Below are 14665 nucleotides of genomic sequence, written 5' to 3'. Positions count from 1 at the left end.
AGGAATGGACATATGCCTGCAGCGAGCTTCCGGAAGCAGACAGCTCATTTTTCACAGATGAGGAGGGGAACCCAAGCTGAAGGGTACAAAAATTGGGCCGAGTCACTCAAGAACCGAGGTAACGGCCACACAAATTCAGTGGCAAGAACGAGAATTCTCAGGCACCAGAAAAGCAAACCCAGAACTTATCACAGAAGCGCCAGTAAGAAACGTATTCAGAATGCGTTCCAGGCTGTCAAGTGCCACGAGGTAACCCTGCCTGGTCCCTAAAACTGTCCTACATTGAAGAGCCGTATTCTTTGTACGCATCCACAGATTCCAAGGAAGACCCAAGGATCATTTCCCACGTGAAATACTTCCATCAAATGAGAAATGAAATGCTGGGCCATGCAGTGCCAGTACTCTGGATGTTTTTCAGTTACTCAATTTAACACATTCATTTCCTCTTCTAAATTCTCTGACCGGAGCCAAGCAATTTAAAAACCGTAACTATAATCCATGCCCACCCTCCCCGAGCCAGTCAAATATTCAAACATTTCAGCTTGTGGAAAAAAGTTTTCAACCCCCATAGCTACCACTATAATTTAAGTATTAAGGCACCACCAATTACAGCAACCCTGTACTCCAGCACAAGGAAGATCTGAAGCTCAGAGAACCACAGGCTGCAACCAAGCCCTGTTCAAAGTAAAGACTTCACTTTCTAGGATGTGCACTTTGAAGTGCCAAAAAGTGGAATATTAAAAAATAAAAAAAACACAACAGGTAAGTTAATGTTCTTTTTGTTCAAAGAGTTGACTGGAACTTTAAAGTGTTGGGCACATGCTCATTCACAACCCTTTTTTAGACCATTTTCTGTCCAATACCTTGCCTGTTACTCTCCAGTGATAAGAGGTTTCAGGTTAAACAATGCCAACAAAATGTTTTCCAGCACTACAGCTGTGATTTTCACTTTACTCTCTGGTCTGCTTCCAGGTCTAAGCAGCCTTCCCAAACCACACAAAAGTATCCTATGCTAGCTGCCAACCGCACCAGTCCTTCGCTAATAAAGCAGATTCTTCTGATAACAGTGCCCTTACGTACTGATAAACAAACATTCTTGCAAGCAGTGTGTCCTGAACTTAACCTACCTTTCATGTAGGTGGTGTTTCTCAATTGCAGACAGATTTAACACCAAGCCCATGCAGCGCATAGTCACGCCGAAGCATTCAACTCAAGAGGTGGGCACTCTACAGCCTGGGAAGCTTTGATGCAGCCCGTAGAGATATCACCCTAAGCTGTGTCATTTATGGCCAGGACAAGCCAGCCCTCTCTCCCCCCTTTAGGCCCCAAAATGTGCCCATCCACGTTCTACCTGTAGGAGATGCCCATTTTGCTGGTAAAAAAAAAAAAAAAAAAAAGTTAACCCCTGCCCTTTACAAAAATTTAGACAGCGAGCCCGAGTGCCCTCAGCGTGACAGAAGCCTCATCAACACCTTGCCCTCTCTGTGATGTCAGTGCACCAAGGACAAATATCACTCCTCAGGTAGAAAAGGCTCTGCATCCACTGGCAAAAGGGGGATTCTGTTGGCCTTTGGAGCCATCATTCGGGCCTCTCTCCACACAGAAGATTCCAGGAGGTCCAGAAAGAGTGAAAGATAGCAGCATCAGACCCCTGGAGGAGTCCAGAGGGGGAAAGGATTCCCTGGGAAGGCAAGAGGCAAAGCCCGGTTCTGCCAAAAATCTGCCAGGGTCTCTCAAGAGAGAAAGGAAGAGAAAAGGAAAAAAAGATTTCAGCCTAACCAACAGGCACTGGGAGGGCCTGGGATGGAAAGGGTACCTGTCCCAAAGAGCTGATCTATGCTGGGAGAAAAGTAAAGAAGAATATTCAGGACACTTTGGGACTGTGCTGCAGAACTGGTGCATTGTTCTGAAGGATGCCAGATTTATTTATTTTTTTCCCACTTTTTTTTCCCCTGCCCTTAATTTTGAACAGTAGCACCGGTGTGGAGAGTTCAGTTGGGTGGGGGGGGGGGGGAAGAGTGTTGACCAGTGAGCAGGCAGAGCCCCCTGTGTGTACAAAACCCTAAGGGCCTGGAAAGATGCCATTTTCTCCCCCTGTGCAGGAACACAATGAGGTCACGAGCCCTTGACTTCTTTGTGGCCCTCTCCAAGTGTCCCAGTGCCCAGGACCAGAATGGGACGGGAGCTGCATAACTGGAAGACGACAGTAAACGTTTTGCAGTGAAAAACAAAGCAAAAAAACAAACAAAAAAAAAATCCAAAACTCTGAGACTTAAGAACTAAAAGGTTACTGAAAATCTGTCCAGAAATATTACTAACACTTTATAAGAAGGTGCTGATATAAAATGTATGCTACTCCATTGCAACATGCTCTAACCTCCCTGCGACTTCAGCTGAACTGATCTGGATTGTTTCCCCCTACAAGAAAGGGAGAGAAAACAGGGTTCGATGTGCCGGGGCATCAAGGGTACAGAAAGGTGCTAGGTCGGGGGGGGGGGGGGGGGGGGTCACTGGACACTTACCTATGGCACAGGTTTACCTCATGTAGAGACATATGACAGCAGAAAGACTAAACTGGCCCATCCAGTCTGCCCAGTTGCAGGATTTCCACTTTGGGTGGATGGGCGTACTCAACCCCAGCTCCCCACCCGGCCTTTCGCCTGAACTTTCCTACCACTGCCCTCCATGTCAGTACCAAGCACCGCTTCCATGCACACATGAAAGCCAAGTTCTCTCCTATTTCTTATCAGCAAGTTCTCCCATAGTCCATGAGGTGATCAAAAGTAAAGAAGCCATTTTTCCCCCCCCATCACATCCAGCGGGTTTATGGCAGTGCCTTCCTGGAAGGCAGAGGCAGACGTAACCGCTGCTCCATGCGGACTACCCCTTCCTACCCCGACAGTCTATGGAGCCACTGGATCAGGCTTCTGCCGTCCCTTCGCTTTTCGCAAGGATCCTGTGTTTATCCCATAATATTTTCAAGTCAGTTACCGTTTTAAGACTCTACCATCTAGCAGGAGGGCAACAAGAGAGGCAGGCACGATCTTATAAACGGTAAATGTCTTTACAAGAAACACAACTAAAGGACAACATAAGATATCCAAAGCCACAACCAACATGATGTAACTAAGAGACACTGGGAAGACAGTTTCAGGAGCCTATGGGAAGTTTTTGTTTTAAATAAAATTAGAGCAACTATCAAAGATAAGTATTTTGACCTTGTAACCCTGAATATGCAAAGCGATGTCATTCTGAATCAATGTGAGTCTTTACACGGTGTAAATGTAACAATGGACGCTATCAGTCACATATTAAAAAAAAAAAGGGACAAATGACACAAAGTCAAGAAAAACAGTACTTAAAAATCAGAAGAGCACAAACATCAAGTCTGCACTTGCAGAAAATTTTGTCGTCAGTGTTTTAAAGAAGAAAAAAAGTTATAGCACTTTATTTACATTTCCTATCAATCAAGCTAAGCTGCCTACTTGTGGCAAGTGTTCTGTGAAGATAGCAGTTCAGTCACACGAGTGGGCCAGGTGATCCCGCAGCACAACATTTGTAGAGCTCTTAGAAGGACTGCAGGCCTCTGCTGTGCCAGAGCTAAAAACTTGCAGGAGGGTGGGTCAGGTTGTTTTTTGTTGTTTTTTTTTTTTAAATGATTGGTGAACTGCGCTGTCTTCAGAGAGTGCACCTCAAACATAAGCAACTTTACTGTCTCTGAGGCCAGCAGGTTCGTCGTATCAGTGGGACTACCCAGCTGAGAGGAGTTAAAAAAATAAAAAATACCTCTAACTCCCCTCCACCATAATAACCCCCAGCAACTCAAAAAAGAGACACCCTGGGAACTCCCACCTAAAGAGTTCTAAAGAACAGAAAGTAGAAGAGAGACTGTGCCAACTCACTATCCTGGCAGAAGGTCACGTCCAGACAGTGTGATATAAGAACATAAGAAAATGCCATACTGGGTCAGACCAAGGGTCCATCAAGCCCAGCATCCTGTTTCCAACAGTGGCCAATCCAGGCCATAAGAACCTGGCAAGTACCCAAAAACTAAGTCTATTCCATGTAACCAGTGGCTATTCTCTAAGTGAACTTAATAGCAGGTAATGGACTTCTCCTCCAAGAACTTATCCAATCCTTTTTTAAACACAGCTATTCTAACTGCACGAACCACATTCTCTGGCAACAAATTCCAGAGTTTAATTGTGCGTTGAGTAAAAAAGAACTCTCTCAGATTAGTTTTAAATGTGCCCCATGCTAACTTCATGGAGTGCCCCCTAGTCTTTCTACTATCCAAAAGATATTGAGCTGCACATCGCGGCCTTGCAAATTTCCTCCAAGGCAGACTTTTGATCGGCACCCAACACCAGCATGGCCCCAACATGCAGGCCCCAAGCTGGATTTTGCCTGGGTGAAACTACAGGCTGCATCTCCTCCTAACCAACTGAAAATGGTGCATTTTGCGCCAGACGGACGGTGGCAGCTCTCTCTTGCAGTCCAAAGTATGGAGCGTGGCTTCACCATTATGGACATATGGCACGGGCAAGATGATGGCAGGATGAGTAATTAAGGTGGCACCATTTTAAGCAAGAGACTGGGATGTATGCAAGTACTGTGCTAGTATGGTAAAACCTAGTAACACCCGAGTGGGCATTCGCGCCATAATGCACCGATCAGAGGCTGAACTGGAGCCTACCCACTGCACAATACACACACTTGTGAGCACCACCACCAATAAGAACCATCTTTTTTGAATTGGAGATGGAAAATGAGTTGCCATGGAAATTACTACAAGCCTTGTCTGTCACCACTCGGAATAAGAGGATTGCACTGCATGTCCCTGGTTTTTACTTTATATCTAAAAACGTAGAAAAAAAGGAGGGGCTTCCACTTACACACTCCGACCATGATGGTCACGATGTGCTCCAATCTCAAATACACAATCAGGCTGCAGAAGTTGAAGGAGATCAAAAAGAAGCACAACAAAACAGAAATCCACTCTTGCAATCTTTTCCCTGCAAAACAAAAGATAAAGAAAATCATTTTAGCATAAATGTATTACATCCTCTTATGGGTTGTTCCATGTACAGAATAAGAACAAACACCTAAGCGTTCAGTTCTCCCTTACCACTATTTAACCCGCTTCATTTTGCTTGGCCTGTGTGCCAGCTTCCACCTTGCAGTGTCACCCAGGCAGCAGCAGGCAGGCAACAGAGGGAATCTTACAAAATGAAAGGAAAGCCAGGGGCAGTCTGGGGGAAAACAATTTAGGAACCTGTTTTTAATAAAATAAAAACAGTCAATTGCTATCCACGCATTGCAGCTTCCCGAATTCTTCAGGGATGGCAACAGCACAGGCAGAGGGCTCTGCAACCGAGGGGGCCTTTTCTTGGCATGTTCAGTCCCACCAAGCCTTTAATAAAACTGAAGCAAAACTATCATTTAAAAAACAAACACACACCAAAGGGCTAAAAGAAGACAAGTAACGGTGACTAGAATTCAAGAAATTGCTTTGTAACTATATTTCTTAGATGAAGTGCACTCCTTGTGGTACATGAAATCAAGCTGATCAATGAAGCAACAAGATTTCTCTTCCGAAAAAAATTGTCTGAAATGCATTTTACCAATCCTGGCTGCTGAATGTGCGAGCAGCTGAAGGAAACGGATGGCGTGCGTGCGGTCATGCCAAACGCTCCAATGTACACCAGGCAGGTGGTGCCGAGGTCTAAATTACTGCAGATCAGAAACAGGGCTTCTGGAAAATTATTTAGCGTCCAAACCATGTCAGCAAAATCCTTCTCCTGTACCAGGTCATTAGGAGTTGAAAGGTAAACTTGACAGGATTAAAAAGCCACATTGTGCCAGTCTCAAAGGAATGGATATTTCCCGACTGCTAATATTCCTTGAACTACAGTAAAAAACATCTCATTCACTAAGCACAGCAACCAACACAGCTCTGGTGTAGTACGGGGGCAGGTGAAGGTGGTGTCAAGCTCGCCCTGCTGTGCATCATCACACGTGTTACAATTGTGGCAGCACTAGTACGGAGCACTGGGTGCTATCCTGCGACATCCCGACTGTACTCGACACATGGCCCTAGTGCAACCTTTCAGGTGCCAACACATCAGGAGGTGGGCAGGGTGAGACGGGAACTACAGCCGCTGGACAAATCTCTCCCCTAGCCCCGCCCCCCCATAGATCTGGCCAATTCTGCTATCCCAATCAAGAATCTTCTCCTGTGACAAACAATGAGCCACCTAGCTCAATCAGAACATTTTTTTTTAAGTGGTGACTGAATAACTGTAGGACTAAATCAGAAACTAAAAAAAAAAAAAATCCCACTCAGATAATTAGCTTTAGAACTTAACTAGATATGTCTACGTGACTAAGGCCCAGCATCTAAATTCCACTACTGCACAAGTTCTATATCAAACAATCTCCCTAAATATGCATATGTGACTAAACTCAATGTATGTATGAATATTCACATAAAATAACATTTATAAAATGGAAAAAAGAGTGACCATCACAGGGCACTGTGCGATGATTATCATCTGGAAGCCCTGGATACTTCCTTCTTCTGGGGAACACTATAGACGCGCCCAGTCTGCAAAGCTTCGACATAGCTAAGAAATATGTCGAAGCTTTGCAGACTGGGTGCATCTATAGTGTTCCCCTGAAGAAGGAAGTATCCAGGGCTTCCGAAACCTTGCAATGTCGGGCAGTTCAATCGGAATATTCTCTCTTTAAATTTATCACAAAGGGATAGGTGAGGATGCATTATAAATGAGTGTGTTTGAGGTTTTGCACAAAAGGAGAGTGACTGATGATTAAAACCAAGGCACCATAGAAGGGCTGATGTTGAGTCCAGATGATAATCATCGCACAGTGCCCTGTGATGGTCACTCTTTTTTCCATTTATAAATGTTATTTTATGTGAATATTCATACATACATTGAGTTTAGTCACACGTCTGCATATTTAGTGAGATTGTGTTTGATTATTCTTACACTTTGTGGGCTATTGCTTATTGTTTAGTACATGTTCATATCAGATCATTTGAAGATTTGGGCTGAACAGAAAAAGTGACAGGTTGTCCTGCTACAGACCAATGTAGAGAAAGACCCATGTAAACTTACAAAGCTGTCTAGAATAGAGATGTGCATCTGAGAAACCACTTTACTAGATCCAATACTACTACTGTTTACAGCACTACAGGATGCTCACAACATTCAGGTCCTACCAGGTATTTGTGACTTGTGCTTGCCACTGTTCAAGACAGGATCTTGGGCTTGATGAACCCTTGATCTGACTGAATATGGTATTTCTTAGATTCAGGTACAGTAAGTCCCTGTCCCAAAGAGCTTACAAACTAAGGGCCTGATTTACTAAGGCTTTTCTCCCATTCTCTGAATATGGAAAAAATGCTTAGTAAATGAGTCTAAGTGGGTGCCCGAAGCATCTTGCCAAAGTCATAAGAAGAGTCACTGGGAGACAAATGGGATTTGAACCCTGGCTCTCAGCTACTCTCAGGTCTACTAGGCCACACCTCCTCGATCATAAAAACAGAGAATATAATGCCAGGTCTTATTTATTTATTCTGCCCACATTTTCTTTCTGGCTTACCCTTCACTTCCTCACCACTAAGGATCCTCTGTGCTTATCCCAGAGACTCTTGAGCTTTTGTTTCTGTTTTTGCCTCAATCACCTACAGTGGGAGGCTGTTCCATGCATCTATCATCGTTTGTTTGCATCATGACACACACTGAAGAAATGTTCTACTCCCGAGCCTACTCCCTTCGAGCCTCATATCACGCAAAAGCGCTCAATCTGCATGTAGGGTAATTAAAAAGTGAATCAGAGATCATTTTGGAGTTCTCAAGTACAGTATAGTACAATTAAGATGTTATATGAGGGCATTGATTGATTACCTGCTCATTTTTAAAGAAAGAATATGCTTGCAAGCTTAAACCTTCCTTTTTCCAACTAAAATTAAGTATCAGGATCTCTTTTATAAACAGGAAATAGCATTCAACAAACGCCAATCAGCAACATTCATTGGAAATGTTTTCCCATCAGGCTACATTTCTCTCACAGTAAACAGGCCTGGGGGTGGACGACGTGCAAACACGAGACTACAATTTATCCAAGCCCTATATACCTGCAAGAGAAATGGTATGAACACAAGTCCCTTACTAGAAGAGTCACACCTGATGGTATAAAATGTGCCTACACTGGGCAGACTGGATAGGCCATGTTTGTCTTTATCTGCTATTGTTTACCAAGCAAGTACGTAAAGAGGGGTCAAACACCATGTGAAGCACAAGCATCCACACGTGCCTGTGAACTCCAAGTCAGTCAGGCTATCTTGGTGAATGCACACAAGAAATCTGCATGCATGGAAACCCAGCACATGCAAATTCATATCCTGACAATGCAACTGGCTGCGATATACCCAGGATAGCTGGGGGAGGGGGCTCTCATACACTGGCTGGCACACTGAAACATGGATTAGATTTGTTGCTTCTGGAATCAGCGAGACATTAGGATGCTAAAACAAATCATTTTGCACAATGGAATGCATCACACACAAGAATGGCATGACAAAGTCAGCTGACCAAAACTAGCCAGATTATAAATGTGAAACCAATAATTGCATTCAAATGGCATTTACTCATATTTGCAAATCAAATACAGCCCATTAAAACTCTGAATAGGATTCAGAGTACAGGGACAAAGTTTTCAGCACTCTAGTGTGCTACAGCCTCATCAAGTCAGATAGCCTGGGGTTTTTAGTTTTATAAATTCGGGCACCACACCTATAAAAAGGAGCAGTTCTTCTAGCTAGGCTGGCAAAAGCCAATCTACTTTTCAAATCAGTTAGATAGAAACAAAAAAAATTATAGCAAAAAAAAAATAAAATAAACTACAGCCTATCTAGTCCCACTTTCCACATAGTCCCTCTCTCTTACTACTGCAATCTGTTACAGCAGCACTTTTCACAGCTGCCTAAAAATAACACACATTCATCTTTTTCTTGGCCCTTGTTTGCAATACAGATTCTTCAATATACTGAATGTCATAATCTGATGTGGGGAGAGAGGCTAGACAATGCAGCATGTCACACTTTCCTAGGAGCCATCACGTGGCAGGGAGCGTCGCACTGGAGCTTAGGGAGGAGACTAGGAAACCGAGATGATGCAGACTGCTCCAGTCTCCAAAGCAGAGTAAACATTATTTTACACCACAGCACAGAAAACAAATATGTAAAGCCAATTTCTACATATATTAGACAAGTTCTGGTGCAAAGCATTTTGCTGGTGCTCTACTTTATTACATTTGACTTTTTGCTACATTTCTCCCGGAAATGCCTCTGTTACTAAACTGATTCTCTCCTGTAAGCGTCTCTACCAAAGACACTTTCCTATGCCACTCTCCATAGTAAGTGATAACTTAAAAGAAAGGAGGCTATGAATTTCTAAAGCAATCTATGTTAAATACCATTGAAATTACTACTTTTCCCTCCATTCCTACTTCATTCCTGAGTCAATTGTTTCTGAAAAAACTCTTCCTACCTAGTTCTACCCCCATTGTTATGAGGTCACAGTCTTTCTAATCTTTAGCAGACCGGCATGAAAAAATATCACTGCTACTATATAAAAGTGCAAATATAGTTTGAATAGCAAACATGAATTCTGGGAAGAAGGATATACAACTATAGAAAAAAATAAAAAAAAACCAGTAAAAAGAAAATGCAGCAAAAATTATTGAAGGGAAAAAAAAAAAGATGACATGAATAAACACAAATATTTTGTACAAAAACTGCTTAAGAACCACTTGTGAATGCAAACACCTATAAATGCGTTTCAAGTTACAGCATCCAACTAGTGTCCTTTTACAATTGTCACCAGATGCTATCCATATATCAAGTATTTCTACACAGAACAAGACTCCTCTCCTTTCTAACAGCTTTAGGAGCACAACAGTTATCAATTTTAATTTCAGCTTCTCCAATTTTAATTTGTACTTTTTAGTCACCTATCCGAATTCAGGCCCCAAGACAATGTACAGACAATTCTGAAAGTACATTAAAACAAAACATTTCCATTACTGGCAGTACTGTTTAAAAATGGTCTACTTGGCCTTTTATCATGCACAAAATTTTCTTAACTGGCATTCTGGCAACTGACTATGTAACCTGGTATGGAGGAGCAGCTTAATGGTTAATGCAGAGAGCTGACAGCCTCGGGCAAGTCACTTCACCTTCCACTGCCTCAGGGACAACCTTAGGGGGTAATTTTCAAAAAGTAGTTGTGCACATAAATGTAACTATCATAGCAATTTTCAAAAGCCATTTACTCAAGTGCACTTACACCAGTAAATCCTATGGACAATTCAATGACATTGTACCAATTTTCAAAAGCACACTTACAAGTAAGGTGCATTTACGCGAGTAAATGCTTTTTAAAATCTGAATCCCTTGGGGAGGGGGGGGGGGTGGACAGGGAAATAACCACTGTACCCGATTGTAACTCACCTGGAGCTTGGGGTTTGGAAAGGGGAGTAATCAATCCAAAAATCCAATGCTTTGCTAAGTAAATTCAATCCGCAAAACTTGTAACTGGGGAAAGATATTATCCTCCTATACGCCGCAGTTTAACAAAAGATTTCGCCAGTCACAGTGGGATAATTTGTTAGTTATCAAGTGACCACTTTAGGCTCGGGGCAGATATTTTCAATATGCAAAAATTGAAACTTTAACCCTCCATAAAAGTAAAATATACTAAACGAGTACAACATATGAGGAATGGTATCGCCAATGAGAGCTAAGCAGGAATATAAATGAGAAGCTGCTCTCAAAGACAACACACCTACTTGCTTTGCTAAGTTCTTCTATTTTAAATACAAGAAACTGGCTACAGATAATTTCTATTGCTTTTCGAAACCTCCAAAGTATATTTTCGGATAAACACCGAAACATGAAAGGATGGTCCAAATCGAAAGGCTTAGGAAAATCATGGTTCATTCTGCCAGACAATGCGCTGGCGAGTGTCAAGCACGAGAGGCATTTAACTTTATGCATTCCTGGTCGCCTTCGCCCTCTAACAGTTCCGTTTTGAAGCAAACGTTGGCTTTGCCCAGGCTTCCGATGCTGCATTCAGCCATCGGGAGCAGTTACAGCGCTGGGTGTGAACCCCGAGCGCTGCCGGAAAAAGCCTGCGAGGAGATGCAGCAATCGGTCCCGCCCTCCCCCAGGCTCAGCTGAGCCCTGCCCCGCGCTTCCTGCCTCCGCCGGGGACGTGCAAGCGCCCTCCGACCGGCCTTAACGGGGCTCCCCGTCGCGGCCCGGGGTGGAGGGCGAGGTCCCTCCCACCCATCCCCACCTTTTCCTCACCTGGAGAGTAGAGCTCGGCCAGTTCCCGGGCGCCAGCGTGCTGCGCTCCCCAGCGGGGGTTGCCGCTTCCACCTTCCGCGCCCGCCTCGCCCTCCTCGGCCATGGGTACGAGCGGTTCGCCAGCTCCACTCAGCTTCGCCGGCGGCGGCGGCGGCGGCGGCGGCGGCGACGTCGTCGTTCTCCTCGCCATGTTCCTCCGACCCCAGAGCAGCCGCAGCCAATGACAGCGCCCGCTCCTCTTCCGGATGAGCCTGTGACCCGCCAGGCACGCGACCCGGCAGCCAATGGGGAAAGACCGATGTCGGCAGCCAATGGGAGGCTGAACGTTCCTGCCTGGCGTGACGCCACAGCCAATCGGAACAAGCCTGGAAAGAAAGGGGGCGGAGCCCGTGCTGACGGGGCGGGGCCTGCGACCGCAGCCTTTTATTACGAGCCTGGGTGGGGGGACACTGGGGGTGCACATAGTTGTCACTCCCGTGGGCTGTAGACCGTTAAATGTAAAATATGCACTTCCGGGATAGATTTGTATGGGGAGAACAGTGACATTTACCAGGTTGCAGTATTTTGTCTTTTCAATTGGAAAGGAAAGGCGCGCAGAGAGATTGACAATATAGTAGTCGGTGCAAATTTTGAGTTTTTTACTCAAAAGTGTTTCTGTTAAGTTATCCCAACAAAAATTTGCGGAAGGAAATACTTTTCACAATATTTTTATTTGCAAAATGGGAGTCATAATCTTCAAAGCTAATTTTTTGGGGTGCATCTGCTCAGTAATATGTACTGTTATTTCTTCAAAGGTTATCAGATTGTGTGATTAAACCTTGTAAGTGTAATGTTTAGTGGCTGACAAAACATGGTTCTTTCAAAAAGCGTACACTGAATATGAGCAAACTCGATGATATACAACAGTGAGCAAAAACAAACTTAGCAACAAATGAACAGCAGAGTTGATATTTTATTTTTAATTGTGTTCTTTAATTATTATAGTTTTTAAATTAATGCATGTGATTATTTTTACATTTATTCCTCTTTTATCTTACAATTTCTATTGTTTCCAAAATTATTTTCATGAAGTAATATTGTTATTACAATGTATTTATAATTATGTTTTTATTGTATCTTTTCTCTTGTATATTCACTTTTATTGATTTTTGACCATTGTGTAAACCATTGTGATGGATTTTATCTTAATGATGGTATATAAAACCTGGAAAAATAAGTAAATAAAATTTCTGGTCCCCCTCAACCCCTCATCATATTTTTTTGCTTCGCAGGCAGGAGCCCTCAACAATTACTACTACCTCACTGGTACAGGGTGGTGCTAGGTTTTTTGCTGCCCTGTGCGAATTACTGTGCTGCCCCCTCCCCCCCCCCCCCCAACACACAATTCATTCAGTTTCTGTCTCAGCCCATCAAATAAAGCCAAACTCCCTCCTGCAATCTATGTTTTTTAAAACTGACACACACACCCACCCTCTCACCTCCATCACATATGTAGATCAGAAAGTATAAACAGAAATGTGCTGAGAAGAACTCAACGGGAACCCATAAATCAGTCCCTACATGCAGAGCAACAATGGAAAAACAGGAACATTACCATTCTTCATGAAACATTACATAATAAAATCTAGAAATATAAAACATCAATCATAATAGTAAAATCATATTCGTAAAAAGAATAAATATTTCAAACCAGTTTATGAAAAGAATATCCAAAATTTCCCAAACCCTAATAAAATATTTCAAAATATCTGATGAATAAAAATCCAATAATTAAAAAATGTTCTATTCCCCCCCCCCCCCACAAAAAAAAAAAATTTCAAAAGAGTAGAAACATCAAATTATACCTAATAATTAAAACTAATAAGGATTTAAAAATCATCAGCTTTCTATACCTGGAATCATTTGATTTCCAGTCACCCTGAGACCATTGTGGATTGGGGGAGGTAGGGCCATACAAATTTTATCTTCCCTCTCACACACATGTACTATAACACATTCATTATCTCACATACACAGGCTCCTTCTCCTCACAGATACATTATGTGTGTATGTATGTGGCCTGTGAGAACCTATATGTGATACATATAGGCTCTCACAGGCACATAATCATACACAAACACAAACAAGCACACAGACTCTCACAAGCACATAGGCTCTCACACACACACACACACATAGGCTCTCACACACACACAAATACACACATAAGTTCGCACACACACACATATGTGCTTACACAGACACAAATAGGCTCTTATACAGAAACACAGGCTCTCACTCACACACATATACACACAGGGCCTCCTATTGTCATTGGGCCATGGTGGGATGAGCTCCACCAGTGTCCCATGGGACTCCTATTGTCATCGGGCTTCCTGTTGAAGTCGAACCTTAGTGGGATGAGCTCCACCATGGCCCCGCGTGCCTCCTGTTGTCTTCGGGATGTGGTGGGATGAGCTCCACCATGGCCTACTGACCTTCCTGCTTGGGGGGTGGGGTGGGGGGGAGGGAGAATGGAAGCTACGTGCGGGTGTGAGGGTGCATGCGCATGCAAATAAAAACACGGTCCTCTCCTTCTTTAGCCGCTGGTGGGTTAAGCTCTGCCTGCAGCCTCTCTCCTTCTTCAGCTGCCAGCAGGTTAACTGCTGCCTGTGGCCCCACAGCATCTCCCGCTGCCCCCCCCCCCCCCCCCGGGTGTGCCGCCCCGTTCAAATGCATGATATGCACACCCAGTCGTGCTGGGCCTGCATGCTTAGTCTAAGGCCAGTGTCATTTTGTACAGCTAGAATTAATAGCTCCAGCCTCAGCCTACTGGTGCCATCTCTAAGCATACCACCAGTGGGGCAGGAACAGATGGGGATCATTCCTGCTCCAGGAATAAAAAAAATTACGGTAAGAAGTTCAAAGGGGTGGGAGGGAGCAGAGGGAGGCATGGGAAGGTTTTTTTTATTTCTCCAACATGACCTGACATTGTTTTTTTTATTGTGCTTTTCCTTCCATTTTGTCTTTGTTTGTTAAATTTCCTTTTTTGTTTTGTTTATTTATTTTATAAGATTTATAGCCTGCATTCTACAAAATTCAAAGTGGGTTACAGTGAAACAAGTATAATATATTAAAAAAAATGAACAGAGACAAAACACATAAACAAAACATAAAATAGCAATAAAAAGCAAAACAAAAAAAAGTCTGTGCCCTAGTATTTCAAATCTGTACATGGATAATGGCAAAGTATAGGGACAATTCAGACCAATTTCTGAGCATATCTTAAAG

General features: G+C 43.4%; 1 protein-coding gene across 1 annotated transcript in view; it reads right to left on the bottom strand.

Moving 5' to 3' along the window:
- The window catches only part of LOC115098041 (transmembrane protein 189-like), a 48205-nt gene extending 36531 nt beyond the window's left edge, over nt 1-11674 (bottom strand). Inside the window, exons 1-2 of the mRNA XM_029614329.1 lie at nt 11396-11674; nt 4896-5015 (exon numbers count right to left, since the gene is read on the bottom strand). Coding sequence (XP_029470189.1) covers nt 4896-5015; nt 11396-11585 — 310 coding nt within the window. The 5' untranslated portion in view covers nt 11586-11674. The remainder of the gene's footprint in view (nt 1-4895; nt 5016-11395) is intronic.
- Nucleotides 11675-14665: the final 2991 nt, after the last annotated feature.

The sequence above is a fragment of the Rhinatrema bivittatum genome, chromosome 8, assembly GCF_901001135.1.
Source record: "Rhinatrema bivittatum chromosome 8, aRhiBiv1.1, whole genome shotgun sequence".
Classification (NCBI taxonomy): Eukaryota; Metazoa; Chordata; class Amphibia; order Gymnophiona; family Rhinatrematidae; genus Rhinatrema; species Rhinatrema bivittatum.
This window is presented reverse-complemented; position numbering and strand designations above follow the sequence as displayed.